The following is a 16,390-nucleotide window of genomic DNA, read 5'->3' as shown; positions in this document are numbered from 1 at the left end:
ATGTAACATCAAATTTTACACTCCAGCTTTAATAACTGTTAGCCTAAGCTATCACCTTTCCTTCTAGACTCAACCACACTAGTAAGATTAGATCGTCTTGTTTTCCACTCTAGTTGCTGCAATAGCAGTGAATTGTTCAGAAAGGACAAGGGTTTCTTAGATGAAGGACTGTCCTTAGATCCCAAGGTACCATTTTAATCATTCACCAAATGTTTGTTGAGTGCCTACTATAGGTCAGGAACTAGGTTAGGCATTACTTGAAAAGACAGGTCCTAACTTGACAGGATGACTCATGATGCCTTAAGACTTAAATGCCTATAAGCTAAGGTGGACCTTCTTAAACATGATTTTCAAATTTCATTTCTACAAAGAGGAATAGACATTTTTGATTCTTCCCAAATAGTAAAAAGAAATCTAAGTACAATACCAAATAGTAAATCTTGCCTTAGGGAGGTCAGTGGAAGAACAACTTGTTTTTTAAAACTCCTCTTTCATTATTATGCCTTTGGTATGGGTTGCATTTCAATGTCAGAAAAACAAAAATCTCACCACTGGACCAATAAACATTCTTATCAATGGAGAAAAGATTGAAGTTGTCAAGGACTTCATGCTTCTTGGATCAACTATCAACACTCATGGAAGCAGCAGTCAAGAGATCGGAGGACATATTGCATTGGGCAAATCTGCTGCAGAGGAACTTTTTAAAGTATTGAAGAACAGAGATGTCAGCTTGAGGACTAAGGTGCGCCTGACCCAAGCCATGCTATTTTCAATAACCTCATATGGATGCGAAAGCTGGACAGTGAATAAGAAAGACTGTAGAAGAATTGATGCCTTTGAGTTGTGGTGTTGGAGGAGAATACTAAAAGTGCCATGGACTGCCAAAAGAACCAATAGATCTGTTTTGGAAGAAGTGCAGCCAGAGTGCTCCTTGGAGACCAGGATGGCTAAGCTTGTCTCTCATACTTTGGACATATTGTCCAGAGAGAACAGTCGCTGGAGAAGGATGTCATGCTGGGTAAGATGGAGAGTCAGAGAAAAAGAGGAAGACCCCCAACGAGATGGATCAGCCAGGTGGCATCATTGATGGCGTCAAGTGTGGCAGCGGTGGTGGGGTTGACCCAGGATCGGACATTGTTTTGTTCTGCTGTGCATGGGGTCGCTATGAGTCGGTTCCGACTCGATGGCACCTGACAACAGTAACAACAACTTTCATTATTGTTGTTGTTGAGAGCCGTCAAGTCAGTTCCAACCCATAGCAACCTTGTATAGGGTTTCCAAGGAGTGTCTGGTGAGCTTGAACCATTGACCTTGCAGTTCAAACCGACTTTGCAGTCCAGCGTATTTCATCCACAATGCCACACCAGGCCTCCCTCTCATTATTGTTGTTGTGGTTGTTGTTGAATTGGTTGGGACCCATAGCGACCCTATATAGGGTTGCCAAGGAGCAGTTGGTGGGTTTGAGCTGCCCACCTTGTGGTTTGCAGTCTAGTGCAGATCCTACAGCACCACACCAGGAGTCCATACACACATACACATACATACATACACACACACAAAAAAAGCTTTGTGTGCTACTGGTAAATAGTACCCTACTTCTGGGATAACAAAGTATTACATTACTAACTGCTGCTTCTCTTTTAAACAGGCTTAAGGATTTACCCACTGCCCTCTAATCCATTCAGACTCATAACTACCCTGTTAGTCAGACAGAGCAGAACTACCCCATAGAATTTTCAAGACTGTAATCTTTACAGGAAATCCTAGTGTGGTGCTGAAGGATAAATAAGCACTGGGCTGCTAACCAACCACAAGGTCAGCGATTCAAATCCACCAGCAAATCCTTAGAAACCCTTTACAGGGTCCCTATGAATCAGAATCAACTTGACTCGATGGCAGCAAGGGGGAGTTAACCTTACTTAGATTCTATTTCAAACACACTGTGGTAGGGAGAATCATGGTTTCCAAAGATATAAATTAAGGATGTTTAAACAGAGAGATTTTCATGGTGGGCCCAATATAATCTTGTAGTTCCTTAAAAGCAGAGAGCTGTTCCCAGCTATGCTCAGAGGGAATTGTAACTACAGAATGATCAGAGATACATTGCTGAAGTTTCGTGAGTTACTTAGTATGGCCCTTCTAGCCATAGGCTTTGTAGTTCTCACACAATGCATGAGTTGTTGTTGTTGTTGTTAGGTGCCATAGAGTCGGTACTGACTCATAGTGACCTTATGCACAGCAGAACAAAACATTGCCTGATCCTGGGCCAACCTCATTATTGTTGCCTAGCTTGAGTCCATTGATGCTGCCACTTGGCCAATCCATCTTACTGGAGGTTTTCCTCTCTTTCTCTGACCTTACCAAACATGATATCCTTCTCCAGTGACTGGTCCCTCCTGACAATATGTCAGAAGTATGAGAGACTAAGTTTGACCATCCTGGCTTCCAAGGAGCATTCTGGCTACACTTCTTCCAACACAGATCTGCCTGTTCTTTTGGTGCAAATAAATTGCTTGTGGCCTACCAAGAAAGTTGAACAGCCTGCTAATAATGCAAAAAAACAAAACAAAAACTGCTTGTGGATACCTTATAAGGGATTGGTCAGTTTTACCATCCTATTAGGGTTAAAAAGAAGGAGCCCTCATGGCGCGATAGAATATACACTGGATTGCTAACTGCAAGGTCGGTATTTCAAACCCACCAGCCGCTCTGTGGGAGAAAAATAAGGCTTTCTGCTCCCGTGTGGTTTATAGCCTCAGAAACCCTATACAGCATCACTACAAGTCAAAAATGACTCGATGGTAGTAAGTTTGGTTTCTTGAGAGACTTAAAAAAAGCCAAACCCAGTGGAAAGAGGGGACACAGCTACCATCAAGAAAGAAAAGCTAGGAGTGGAGCTTGTCCTTTGGACCTGGGGTCCTCCAAGACCCAGGAGATAGTGAAAGCTATGCCACCAGAGACAGTGCAAGGTGGTGAGAAGCAGCGGCAGAGAAATCGTAGCAGCTGAACCAGGAAACCAGCGTGAGATGGTGCTGTGGCCACCCAGCCCACAGAGCAAGGTGATTACACTGAGTGTTTGATCCAATAAGTAAGAGAGCCAAGCATCGGAGGTTTGCTGATAGACTGGGATGTCTCCAAGAACATGTCCACAGAGCTAGGATTGCCAACCCATAGAGTGAGAGAGCTGAGCATTAAAGCTGAAAAACTTTCTAACACTTTCCAGCACAAGGCCAAGGGCCCAGGAGAGACTATCTTGTAAGCACTGCGGAGAAGCTGTCCTGAACAAAGAGCTATATCCTGAGTCAGACCTGAATCTAATAGTAACCTCTTATTTCCCAGATAAACCCCACAATCCTGAGTACTGTTTGGAAGTTTTGTGACCACTGCAACAAATCATTGAAGCCAGCAGAGAAAGAGAGAGTATCATGGGAAAGTGGCTGGTGTCAGGAATAGCAAAGTTTGGAGAGTGAATATATGTCTGACCTCCTCTTCATAAAAGGAGCTTTGGGCTGATGCTGTTGATGGTGTTTCTCCTCCCTCCTGAAATTAGACCAGGTTTGATGATGCCACACCACCATTTTTACTGCTCTGATGATGAGAAAGTAAACTGCAATTAAGGTGAAAGGCGGAGACACAGAACCATGATGTTCCTCCAGTACTTACATCTAGTCCATGCTGAAGGCAGCCTCATCCTTTCTTTCCCATGTTTCAGGTAGGTAAGCCACTAAATTTCTCTTTCCCTTATACTAGTTTTTAATTTGAAGTTCTGGTATGGCACTGTAAGATAAGTACTGGACTGCTAGTCACCAGGTCAGCAGTTAAAACCCACTAGCCACTCCTCAGAAAGCCTATATAAGGTCACTGAGCCGGAACTAACTAGACAGCATTTAACTAACAAGTTCCTAGTTACATTCTATGACTTGCAACCTAAAAAAATCCTAATGTAACACACTTATTTAGTTCTACATTTAAAAAAACAAACAAACAAACAAAACTTCTCATATGCCAGGAACATTATCTATAATGTATTGTTCTCAATGCTGTGGAGTTGGTTCCAACTCATAGTGAACCTGTATAGGGTTTCCAAGGAAACCCTTGGGTTTGAACTGCCAATCTTATGGTTCAAACTGACCTTGTGGTCCACTGCTTATCCTACAGCGCCACACTAGGACTTACTGAATAGTATGACGCTCAAAACACTTTGAGAGACCAAATTCAAGTCAGTCAGTAAATACACAACACCCTCTACCTTCAAAAAACCAAAACTATTGTCAATTCTACCACAAAGTGAGCCTACAGGACAGAGCAGAACTGCCTTGTAGATAGGGTTACCACAGCTGTAATGTTTTATGGAAGTAGGCGGCCTCATCTTTCTCCCAGAGAGCAGCTGATGGGTTCGAATTGCTAGTGTATTGGTTAGCAGCCGAGTGCTTCACCACGGTGCCACTACAGTTCTTCCCTCTATCCTAGAAAAATTTAAAAGACTAATGGCTCCCAGTGTAACTCCCCTAGTGCTGGTCCTGTCAGTTCCTGATTAGCAACTAAATAGTGATATATCGATCTGTAATGATTCTACTCCCATTCGTGATTTTACCTAACCTTGGTGTGGGGTATGCTTTTCAATTGGTTTTTGCTTTTTAAAAGCAATAAAAGATCAACCCAGCTATAATTTTCAATTCAGTTGCATTACATGATAGAAGCAGCATTTTTAGCGCAATTAAGCAGCTATAATCATCACATCATCAGTAGTATACATGCTGTTCTGGGGGTGGAGGCTGATAAAAATTATAGTCGCTTCAAGCATTAATCTGTTTAATTTGTCATACTTTATTCCTTGTATCAATAGGTTAAGAAAGAATTTTCCCAAGTGCTGATTTATAAAGCTTATAAGCAGTGCACAAAACATTGTTTCACATATAGTAATATACAGTGATCCCTTGAAACACAATTTCAATCATCGTTTTGAGCTAGGTACAACGACAATTTAATACAATACAGCTAAACACACACAAAACCTGTCTATTCTGAACTACAAAAGCAGTTTGTATAGATTCTAGTCAAGTATACATGTCCACAACATACAAGAACAAATATGTTAATAAAACATTACTCCAAATGCTTATCCTGCCATCAGCTTTTTAAGCAAAGTTATTCCTAATACTGAAAGCATTTTATTTTTTAGAAGATTTAATCTGATCTGGAAAAATTAGTTCTCCTAAAACTTGATAAATAGTAGACATAAGACTCAAAAGGTTTTTCATTAAAAAGCCCCCAAACACTGAAATGTTTATATGAGACTTTTAGTTTCTCAAAAACATTACTTTTATCTGAACACTATTAAATGAGTTGTTTTTTTTAAGGTTTTTATTAAATGATTTTTTAAGGCAGATAAATATTCTCACATAATCTGTATTTTCCTAAATCATCATTTACTAAAGAGAAACACAAACCAGTCCACTATCTTTAACCATCTCAGAGACTACTGTTGTCTAGAAACTTGAGAATACATGAAACACACATCAGCTATCATTGCATCACAGGTGCAGTTTAGAGTTCACATATTAAACAGCTACAGTACTGACCACCATGGCTCAAAGACGCCTAATACATAAATACTACTTTGTTGTTTTGATAGCCAAAAGTCAGAAAGTCATTTCACTTACTCGTGGTCATTAAAAGCCAATGATTAATTCAAGTATGATATAAAGCCAGGCAATTAAAGGCTCACTATCAATCTAAAACCAAAGACATGAAAATGTTGTGTTTCTCTACCTGTCATTTACATAGTAAGCTATATCAGGACCTTTCTGTAGAAAATACAGTTACTACATATAGTTTTCCCAGAAGATACGTAGCTTCAGAAAATACAAAATCTGTCATGATCCATAGTTTGCTTCATCAAATGCTTTTCTAGCTCTTTTCAATTCTTCATTCATAGTAAGCAAGTCTTTAACTCTAGCAAACTTCCTTGGGTCCTTTCGAATCAAGAAGACTATATCTTCAACTTGTACTCGACCTTGTCTTCCGATTGACATTGCCTTATGAGTCTATGAGAAATAACATATTAAGTTCAATGTTAAAAGTCTAGTACTTTACTGTTTTAATTTGCATATATATAATCACAGGGGAAATTAAAGATTTTCTCTTCTAATCTGTCTTTCTATTCATGTCTTCTGCCCCTTTTTTACTGAGGTGTTAACAATGCTTTCTTTTAAATGCTTACAGGCATTTTTTTTTTTTTTTAACACATTAAGACCACAAAAACTATCAAATTTGATATTTATTTTCTTAGGATTTTGATATACATAATTTCCATCGTCATTTGTACACAATAATTTTTTTCTTCAGAAGTATCCATTGCATTTATGCTTTGAGTCCTCCTCCATCTTGATAACCAATTAATACTAAACCTTACTCCTATATACTCATTATATACTTATCTTGTAAAAACACACAGGTTTAGCACAGTATTATTTCTAATGACAAAAAAAAAATGGAAACTAAGTATTTAATAATAAACACTGGGCAAACAAATTTGAGTATATCCATTCAATTAATATAATGAAGTTATTAAATATATAATATTTAGAGTACAATACAATGATACAGAGTCCTGGTGTGGTGCTGTAGTATAAGCACTGGACTCCAAGGTCAGTTTAAGCCTCGAGGTTGGCAGTTCAAATTCCCCAGCAGCTCTGGACTACTAACCACAAAGCAGTTAACCCATTAACTGCTCCTCAGAAACCCTACATAGGGTCACTTTGAGTCAGAACCGATGCGATGGCATTTAACAACATAGCGTTTCCAAGAGTCCTGGTGTAGCACTGTAGGATAAGCACTGGACTGCTAACCACAAAGAGGCGATTCAAACCTACCAGTTGCTCTTAGAAATCTTACATAGGGTCGCTATTGAGTAACATCCGACTCAACAGCACTTAACAACAATAACAATCTTCATGGACGCAGACTGCTACATCTTTTGGGTAGGAATCAAGAATTTTAATCACTGAGCCACTTGAGGATCTATATAAACACAATACCACTACATATATAACCATGCTTACTGATAGAGTCCCTGGGTGGTACAAGCAATTAACACATTTGGCTACTAACAAAGAGGTTGGAAGTTCAATTCCACCCAGTTGTTGCGAAGTGCCATCAAGTCAGCTCCAATTCATAGTGACCTTGTATAGGGTTTCCAAACAGAAACGACAGATGTGAACCACAGATCTTGTTAACAGCCCAGTGCTTATCCGACTACAGTGCCACCCCAGAGCTGCCTTAAAAGAAATGTCTGGTGATCTAATTTTAAAAAACCAGCCACTGAAAACCTTGACAAACATGGGACAACTATGAGTCAGAATGGCTTGATGCTTGATGGCAACTGCTTGCTATTTTTTTTATTTTTAAACTTTGTTATTGTTAATTGAGTATATTATTTTTTAACGATAAATAGTAGTCATTCCACAAAACAGGTACTCAAGTAGGTAATTTAGTTAGAAAAGATGCCATAAACTTTAGTCTTGTCAAAGTTTAGAATTTCACATATATTCAATTATCAAAAATCAATTACAAAAAAATCTTACCATTTCAGTGATGAACTCTATGACAAGGTCTTCAAGAATATCAACGGACTCAGTGTAAGGATTCTGGTCATCTCCAAACCCATACATCATACATCGTACTATAAGAGAACACATCACTCTTGTTTACTGAACAATTTTTGTGACAATACTTAAACGTTTTTACAGTAAACGAGATTTGAACCCAGCTCTGGTAGCGTAGTGGTTACAAATCGGGCTGCGAACCTTAAAGTCAGCGGTTCGAAACTACCAGCCGCTCCGCGGGAGAAAGATGAGGCTTTCTACTCCCGTAAAGATTTACACCCTCGGAAACCCTGTACAGGGTCGCTATGGGTCGGAACCGACTCGATGGCACTTAACAACAACAACATAGATAATACTAGTGTGACAGTCAAGGTTTTGTGTCAACTTGGCCGGGCCAGGATTCTCAGGGTTAGTAGGTAAGATGTAATGATCACCTCCATGATGAAATCTAGTATGATACAATCACACCCATGATGTCATCAGCTGAGATGTGATGTCATTATTCTGTGGTGTAAATCCTCACTTTTATGATGTTAATGTTTTGGTGTGGCGCTTTACAATAAGCACTGGCCTGCTGACCACAAGGTCGGTACTTCAAACCAACCAGCTGCTCCTCAGAAACTCTAATCAGGGTCACCACAAGTCTGAACTGACTGGATGACACTTAACAACATGATGTTAATGAGGCCAGATGCAATCTACAGAGTTAGGTTGTATCTTGAGTCAATTTCTTTTGAGATATAAAAGGAGTGAGAAATGAGCTGAGCTGAGCTCAAAGGAACCTACTGCCACCAAGATGGAAGAGTCAGGAATAGAGTGTCCTTTGGACCTGGGGTCCCTGCACTGTGAAGCTCTTAGAGTTGGGAGATGACTGATGCCAAGACACATGGAGCTCTCCAAGGAATGTTGGATCTACAGATGCTGAAAGGAGACAAGGACCTTTCCCCAGAACCAACAAAGAGAAAGCCTTTCCCCTGAGCCGGCACTCTGAATTTGTACTTGTAGTTTCCTAAACTGTGAGAGAATAAATTTCCAGTTCCTAAAGCCATCCACTTGTGCTATTTCTGTTAGCAGTACTATATAACTAAGACAACTGGTATAAAAACATACTTGCATTATATTTATTATCTCCAATTAAGAATTCTGGAATAGAGTTTTAATCCCAGTCTTATGATCGATTGTTTCTACCTAGCCTCAATACGGTATTTTTATTCATCTCATATGCATGTGAAAGCTGGACAATGAAAAAGGAAGACCAAAGAATTGACACAGTTGAATTGTGGTACTGGTGAAGAATACTGAATATACCGTGGACAAATTTGGAAGAATTACAGCTAGAATGCTCCTAGAAGTCAGGATTGTGAGATTTTTGTCTTGTTAACTTTGGGCATGCTTTCAGGTAGGAACCAATTTGTGGAGGAGGACATCATACTTGGGAAATAAGGGTCAGCAAAGAGGAAGACCCTCAACAAGTTGGACTAACACAGTGGCTGTAACCACAAGCTCAAGCATATCTACTATTGTGAGGATGGTATCGGATGGGGCAACATTTCATTCTGTTATACACAGGGTTGCTATGAGTAGGATCCAACTTAACGGCACCTAACAGCAACAATGACAAACCTCTAACAAAACTCGTCTTTCCTCCCAGATCCCCAGAATACCTGTAAGTAGGAGACTCTAGCAAGGATAGGCTGGGCATCAATCGTTTAGTTTATCTTTAATGGGAGTCTCTATATCTGTTTGTGTGTGGCACTGGAAACTACTACAGGGGAAAGGCCATGAGAGAAAAGTGCTTCAATTACCTTCTTATAGGAAAAAGCAGGTAGTCAAAAGGAGAAAGCAGCTTACTACAAAGAATCTTGACATTTCCTTTCCTAGATCAATGCCACTGGCAGCAAAGCCCTTACAAGCTTCATCTGTAGGAACAACAGACAATGAAAAAGAAAAGAAAAATCTAATACAGAGTAATAAAAATAACTGCTAAAAGCTAATACTTATATGCTGTTACTGAGGGCCATCAAGTTAATTCTGACCCATAGAAACCCCATGTGGTAGAGCAGAAGGCCCCACAGGACTTTTTTAGCTATCATCTTTACTGAGGCAGATTGCCTGGTCTTTCTTCCATGGAGCCACTGGTGGACTCCGACCACAAACCTTTTGGTTAGCAGCACAGCACTTAGCCATTGTACCAACATAATAATTATTATATATCCATTACCATATGTGCCAGGCACTGTGTTAAGTCCTTTGCATATACAATTCATTTAACTCTCACAATTCTTTTCATTTTTTTTTTACGCAGTTTCTCAGATTATTTGCTCAGCATACAGGTTGAGTAAGTATGGTGAAAGAATACAACCCTCCCTGTTGCACACCTTTCTTTCTTTTTTTTTAGGGACACAATTCAATCCATGATAGTATCCAACAATAAGATATTTTTTTAAATTTAGTAAATAAGAGAAAATATAACAGAATAGTCTGTCTTAGTCTGGAAGCAAAGAATACCAGAAAATGTTTGCCTGTATTTTATTAACTATGCAAAGGACTTCAACTGTCTCACAATTCTTTTGAGGTTGTTACTGTTATATGCCATCAACTCAGTTCCAACTCATAACGACCCAGTATGGGTTTCCAAGAGCAGCTGGTGGATTTGAACCACCAAGCTTGTGATTAACAGTCCAGTGCTTAGTGTTGATAATTGCTGTTGAGTCAGTTCTGACTCATAGCAACCCCATATAGGGTTTCTGGAAGAGCACCTGGTGGATATGAACTGCCAATTTTGTGCTTCGCAGTCCAGTTTGTGGTTCGTAGTCCAGTGCTGATCCTACAGTGCCACACCAGAAATCCTAAAGGTTAAGTACTATTATTATTTCCATTTTACAGATAAGTTAAAGTAGGCCACATATTAGTGATAGCGTATTATTACATCAGTAAGTGATAGCTGATCTGGATCCAGAACCTATACTCCTACCCACAGCAGTATTATGTTTCCTGGTAGCTTAGAACAGATGAGATCCTGTATGGATTCTTATGTTTTAGTCTGTAAACTCTTACTTTGTCCACAGTGTTTAAAAGTCCTTGAACCTTCCTGAAATTGTATACAAAAATTTTAAACATTATCTGTATGTGTGCGTTTTTCCTAGAAAAAAGAATCCTAACTTTTATCAGATTCTCAAAAGGGTCTATAAGTTTAAAAAATACTAAGATATCCTGTCATAATGTTGGAAATGTTTTGTATCTTTATCTGAATGTTGGTTACCAGTAAATCAGTGAATGGTGGTGGTGTTGTTAAGTGCCATCCAATCAGTTCCAACTCACAGCGACGCTGTATATTGTTTCCAAGGAGCGCCTAGTGAATCTGAACCACTGACCTTGCAGTTCAAACCGACCTTGCGGTCTAGTGCATTACCCCACAGCACCACAGAGCTCCTACCAGTATATATGTTGTTGTTATTGTTGAGTACCATGGAGTCAGTTCCAACTCATAGTGACCCCTGCACAGGGTTTCCGAGGCTGCAAATCTTTACGGGAGCAGAAAGCCTCATCTTTCTCTGTGGAACAGCTAGCTGGTAGTTTCGACCTGCCGACCTTTAAGTTAGCAGCCCTATTTGTAACCACTACGCTGCCAGAGCTCCTTACGAGTATTTTATGTAAAATACGTCAAACTGTTCACTTAAGACTTGTATAATTTATTGTATGAGTATATAATTTTTACATTAAAAAAAAACAACAACCTTCTAGAATTTTCTAAAGAAAGCAATGCATACATAAAGAATAACTCCTATTTAGGAGAGGCAAAACCGGTAGAAATGAAAACAGAAGAAAGTAGACCAGCCATAGGGAAGAAAAGGGGTGACTTGGAAACCAATCTGAGATAATCTCTAGGGTTTTCATTGGTAAGGCCCTTTGGAAGACACAGAGGAAGAAGAGAAACACAGAGGCAATTATTTCTCCTTTTGGACTCTGAAGATCTGTGGTCCTAGCCACCCCACCCCAAGTTTTTGTTTTGTTTTAGAGATAATTTAAGACTTACAGAAATCTTTCAAAAATAATAGAGTTCCCATATTTACAGATATTCCCTAGGACAAGCTTTCCTAACGTTTTCTTGTTGTTAAGTGCCGTCAAGTAGGTTCTGACTCATAGAAACCCTGTACAGGGTTTCCAAGGAGCAGCTGGTGAGTTTGAACTACCAACCATGTGGTTCAAACCAACCTTGTGGTCAAGTACTTATTCTGCAGCACCACATCATAAACGTTTTAAAAACTAAGAAATTAACCTTAGTATAAATACAGAACTTAATTCAGCTATTTGTTTTTCCACTAACATCTTTTTTCTGTTCCAACTTAGCATCTAATCCTGCATTTAATCCTGCATCTAATCCTGCATCTTTATTCCTTCCAGGAATGACAGTTCCTCAGTCTCTTATCTTTCATGACTTTGACACCAAAGAATATTGGGTCTGTCTGATACTTCCTCATGATTAGATTGAGGTTATACATTACTGGAGAGGATACTTGCTCTTCTCAATGCATCATATGAGGTATATAATGTCAGTATGTATTACTAGTATGTAGCACTGCAGAATAATGTGTTAGGCTGCAAGGTTAGTTTGAACTGCAAGGTTGGCAGTTCAAATCCACCAGCCATTTCTTCGAAACCCTATACAGGATTCTTATGGGTCAGAACTAACTCGACAGCACTTAACATCAACAACATTTGATCCATAATCAGTGCTCATGGAAGCAGTCATTGAGAAATCAAACAATGTATTATATTGGGCAAATCACCTGCAAAGGATCTCTTTAAAGTGTTAAAAAACAAAGATGTCACTTTGAGGACTAAAGTGCACCTGACGCAAGTCATGATGTTTTCAATTGCCTCCCTATGTATGTAAAAGCTGGACAATGGATAAGGAAGACTGGAGAAGAACTGATGCTTTTAAATTATGGTGCTAGAAGAATAAATCTATCTTCAAAGAAGTACAGCCAGAATGGGCTCAAATATAACAATTGTGAGGATGGCCAGGGCAGTGTTTCATTCTGTTGTGCATAGGGTCACTGAGTCAGGACCAACTTGACAGCACTTAATGCTGTAAAGTAAGTACTGAACACTAACTGCAAGGCTGGTGGTTCAAATTCACCAGCCAGTTCTTAGAAACACTATACAGGATCATTATGAGTTGGAACCAACTCAATGGCACTTAACAACAAATTAGATGTTAACTTTGATTAATTGGCTAAAGTGATAGATGCTAGGATTCTCCTCTGTAAACATACAACTTTTCCTTAAATATTTTGATAGAGTTGAGTGATTTAAAAAAAAAAAAAAAAGTCATACTGACCCAGTGATTTGTTTCCAAAGAGCATGTGTTTAGAAATGGCTCATATCTGACAATGCATAAATGACAGCAGGTATTCATAAATCTGTGTGGCCTCACCTGTCAGTACTCAGTCATAGCTATACCTAAAAAATCTGGGACTGGATGCTGGAGAGCACCTTCTCATGGTTCCTCTGGACAGGGATGATCAGTATTCACAACAGCTCTCCTTTCCTCTTGCTACTTGCCAAAAAGAGTCAAACCTGTGTATTGAGGGAGTAGGCTACCGGACCAATACATTCTATCTCTGGGGGATTGTAATGTCTCACATTGTTCACCCACCCTCCAGCCTTGTCCACTGTTGTGTACAATCGAGTTGGTTCCAACTCAGAGTGACCCTGTATAGGGTTTCCATGAGAGGCTGGTGAATTTGAACTACGGACCTTGTGATTAGCACTCCAGTGCTTATCCTACAGTACTACGCCAAGGCTCGCCTTGTCCACATCCCCAACTTAGTCAATCCACATCCCCAACTCTGTACCTACTCTCAAGTGTATGTTCCAGTAGTCATCACTGACTGTGATTTACAGTCAAAGGAGTAAGAACTGCTGCAAAAGGGAAAGTCGAGAAAAGTAATGGAGACAGGTTTTTACACCCTGAATGGAAACATTGCTCACATTTCTTTACTTTTAAATATTTATAACTATAAGTTAGATAAGGAGCTCTGGTTGTGCAGTGGTTAAGGTCAGCAGCTAGAAACTACCAGCTGTTCCACAGGAGAAAGAAGAGGCTTTCTGCTCCCGTAAAGATTTACAGCCTCGGAAAACCTGTACAGGGTCACTATGGCTCGGAACCAACTCCACAGCACATAGCCACCAGCCATACAATTTAGGTATTATTTACAACTTAAAAGTTAAACAGGATTTTAAGGGCAAGTCTGAGAATATTTTTCCTACAGGAAAACACACTTCAATCAATGGATGTATCCAAAAGTGTGTAATCTAGGATAAAATCATTGTCAAATACAACTTACATTCTTTAGAAAATAATCTCTTTCGTTTGCCCTGTCCACCATCCGAACCTCCTCCAATTTCTTCATTTTCTTCCTCAAACTAGAAGTTAAAATGTATATATACAAATGTTAAATGATTCCACGGCATTTAAATTTTAATGATTAACATTTTTTATATTATTAACACTGATATGACACGAAAGCCTAAGGCAAGTAGCAATATCATAAAACCTTAGTATTAAAAAGGCATTAAAGACATCCAATTTCTGACTCATGAGAAATGTTTTCTAAGTTGCTCCCACTGGTTTTCCTGGAAGAGTCCAATGAATCTAAATTCCCCTCTGCCTCCCTTTAACCATCTAAGTTGACCTAGTGTTACTATTGAGTGAGTTGGTACCGAGTTAATGTCTGCTTCACTGTGGTAAGCAAAACTAATATTTACTTAGTGCAAGGAACTTTAATTAATGAAGCCTTATGCCCATTTTATGACAAGGAAACTGAGGCTCAAAGTTAAATAACTTGCTCACAGAGAATAGAGATTATAAAATGCAAGTGCCCTTATATTGGTCCATTATTTTCCCACTACTTTACAGTATGTATACAGTTCTGTTAGCAGTTGAACTATTGTTCATAATGAGCTTGAAGGAATATAGGCTTTGAACTCTAATGATTCCCCAGATGTTCCAGGCTGTCTGGACGACAGGGACCAAAACCAGCAGGAATGGAGCCACCTTCTTACTCTTCCTTCCTTTAGTATGCTCCACATACTAAAATTATGAATCTTTGGGACAAGACAGCCAAGGTGCGAGGTCCCCGAACTGACTTGGCTGAATTCACTAAGGGAAACAGACCCGATCTTGAACTCGACCTCGAAGGTCGCCGCTACTGAGTGAAAAAGAAGAAGGCTAAGGCAAAGGCGGTCACTCACGGTGGGATCTTCTTCCTCATCTGCCATCCCACCAATCTCCCAAGCTACAAATCCTCGCATGCGCACTCAAATAGGTTTTTTACTTCCTTCTCGTCACTTCCTGTGACGTCAGGGGCGGAGCGGGGGCGGGACTTTAACTGGGAACCGGACACCCTAGATGTTGTTATGTTCTGTGGAGTGACTCATCGCGACCCTGTACAGGGTTTCCGAGACTGCAAATCTTTACGGGAGTAGAAAGCCTCATCTTTCTCCCCAGAGCGGTTGGTCGTTTGGAACTGCTAACCGTGAAATTAGCAGGATTCGTAACCACTACACTACCAGAACTGCTTGGGACCTGTTTTGTCCTCCTTGGCGACGTAACCACAAAAATTCCTAAGGAAGGAGGAGCGAGTTCTGTGGTCTCTAAGGAGGAAATTAAAATTTAGCGGAGAAAAAGAAGCCATGGACTAGGTGGCGTGTATTTCTTAGTGACTAAATTTGCTTCTACGTGTGGAATTACTGCTTTCCTGATTCGTAACTGCGAAGCTAAGGGGCCATTAAGGGATTAGTTGGTGGTCCTTGGGCTGACCCAAAGGTGTATTTAAATAATTTCGGCAATTTACGGTTCCAATATTTATTGCAAGTACAGTGTTAGATATTGAGGGTATTGTGCTTCATTACTACCCCTCTAAGGAGCTGTTAAAGGAGCTCTGAAAGCGTAGTGGTTACGAATCGGGCTGCTAACCTGAAGGTCGGTAGTTTGAAACTACAAGCCGCTCCGCGGGAGAAAGATGAGGCTTTCTGCTCCCGTAAAGATTTACAGCCTCGGTAACCCTGTGCAGGGTCACTATGAGTCGGGACCGACTCCACGGTACTTAACAACAACAACAAAGAACTGTTAAGTGCTGTCGAGTCGGTTCCAACCCTTGGCGACCCCGTATGGGGTTTCCAAGGAGCCGCTGGTGAGTTTGAATCGCTGACCTTGCAGTCCAGTGCATTAGCCCACAGCGCCACTCCAGGATTCCAAGGAGCCCTGGTCCACTACTAGCTGTGCTGCTAACCGCAAAGTCAGTAAGTAGTTCGAATCTACCGGCCGCTCCTCCCAGAAAGATGAAGCTTTCTGTTCCCGTAAAGATTTACAGTCTTGGAAACCCTAACAGGGTCCCTATGAACTGAACAGCCTTGACCGCACTTAACAATAACCCAAAAATTATCTCTCAAGGGTGCAATACCACTTTCTAAACAGGATTTAAAATTTCTTAGGAAAATGTTTTGTCTTAAAAAGGAGCACTGGTGGCGCAAGTGGGTAAGCACTGGGCTGTCAACTTAGATTGGTGTTTGGATCCACCAGTTTATCTGGGGAGAAACGTAGCAGTCTACATCCCTAAAGATTGTTGTTGTTGTTAAGTGCCATGGAGTCAGTTTCGACCCATAGCGACCCTGTATAGGGTCTCCAAGGAGCAGCTGAGGACTAGAGACAATTACATTGGAGACAGCAGCAAACCAAAGAGAAGATGGAAAGATTACATGGGAACAATGGCAGA

General features: G+C 40.2%; 1 protein-coding gene across 1 annotated transcript; it reads right to left on the bottom strand.

Annotated features, from left to right (window-relative positions):
• Nucleotides 1-5,736: 5,736 nt before the first annotated feature.
• On the bottom strand, nucleotides 5,737-14,899 carry TAF13 (TAF13 RNA polymerase II, TATA box binding protein (TBP)-associated factor, 18kDa). Its single transcript, XM_006865972.1, has 4 exons — nucleotides 14,868-14,899; nucleotides 13,961-14,039; nucleotides 7,587-7,684; nucleotides 5,737-6,047 (listed from the first exon to the last, which is right to left on the bottom strand). Exons 1-4 carry the CDS (start codon nucleotides 14,892-14,894, stop codon nucleotides 5,877-5,879), a joined length of 375 nt encoding a protein of 124 aa, XP_006866034.1. The 5' UTR covers nucleotides 14,895-14,899; the 3' UTR covers nucleotides 5,737-5,876.
• Nucleotides 14,900-16,390: the final 1,491 nt, after the last annotated feature.

The sequence above is a fragment of the Chrysochloris asiatica genome, unplaced genomic scaffold (genome assembly GCF_000296735.1).
Source record: "Chrysochloris asiatica unplaced genomic scaffold, ChrAsi1.0 scaffold00085, whole genome shotgun sequence".
Taxonomy (NCBI): Eukaryota; Metazoa; Chordata; class Mammalia; order Afrosoricida; family Chrysochloridae; genus Chrysochloris; species Chrysochloris asiatica.
Note: the sequence above shows the minus strand (reverse complement) of the source record. Positions and strands in the feature narration are given on the sequence as shown.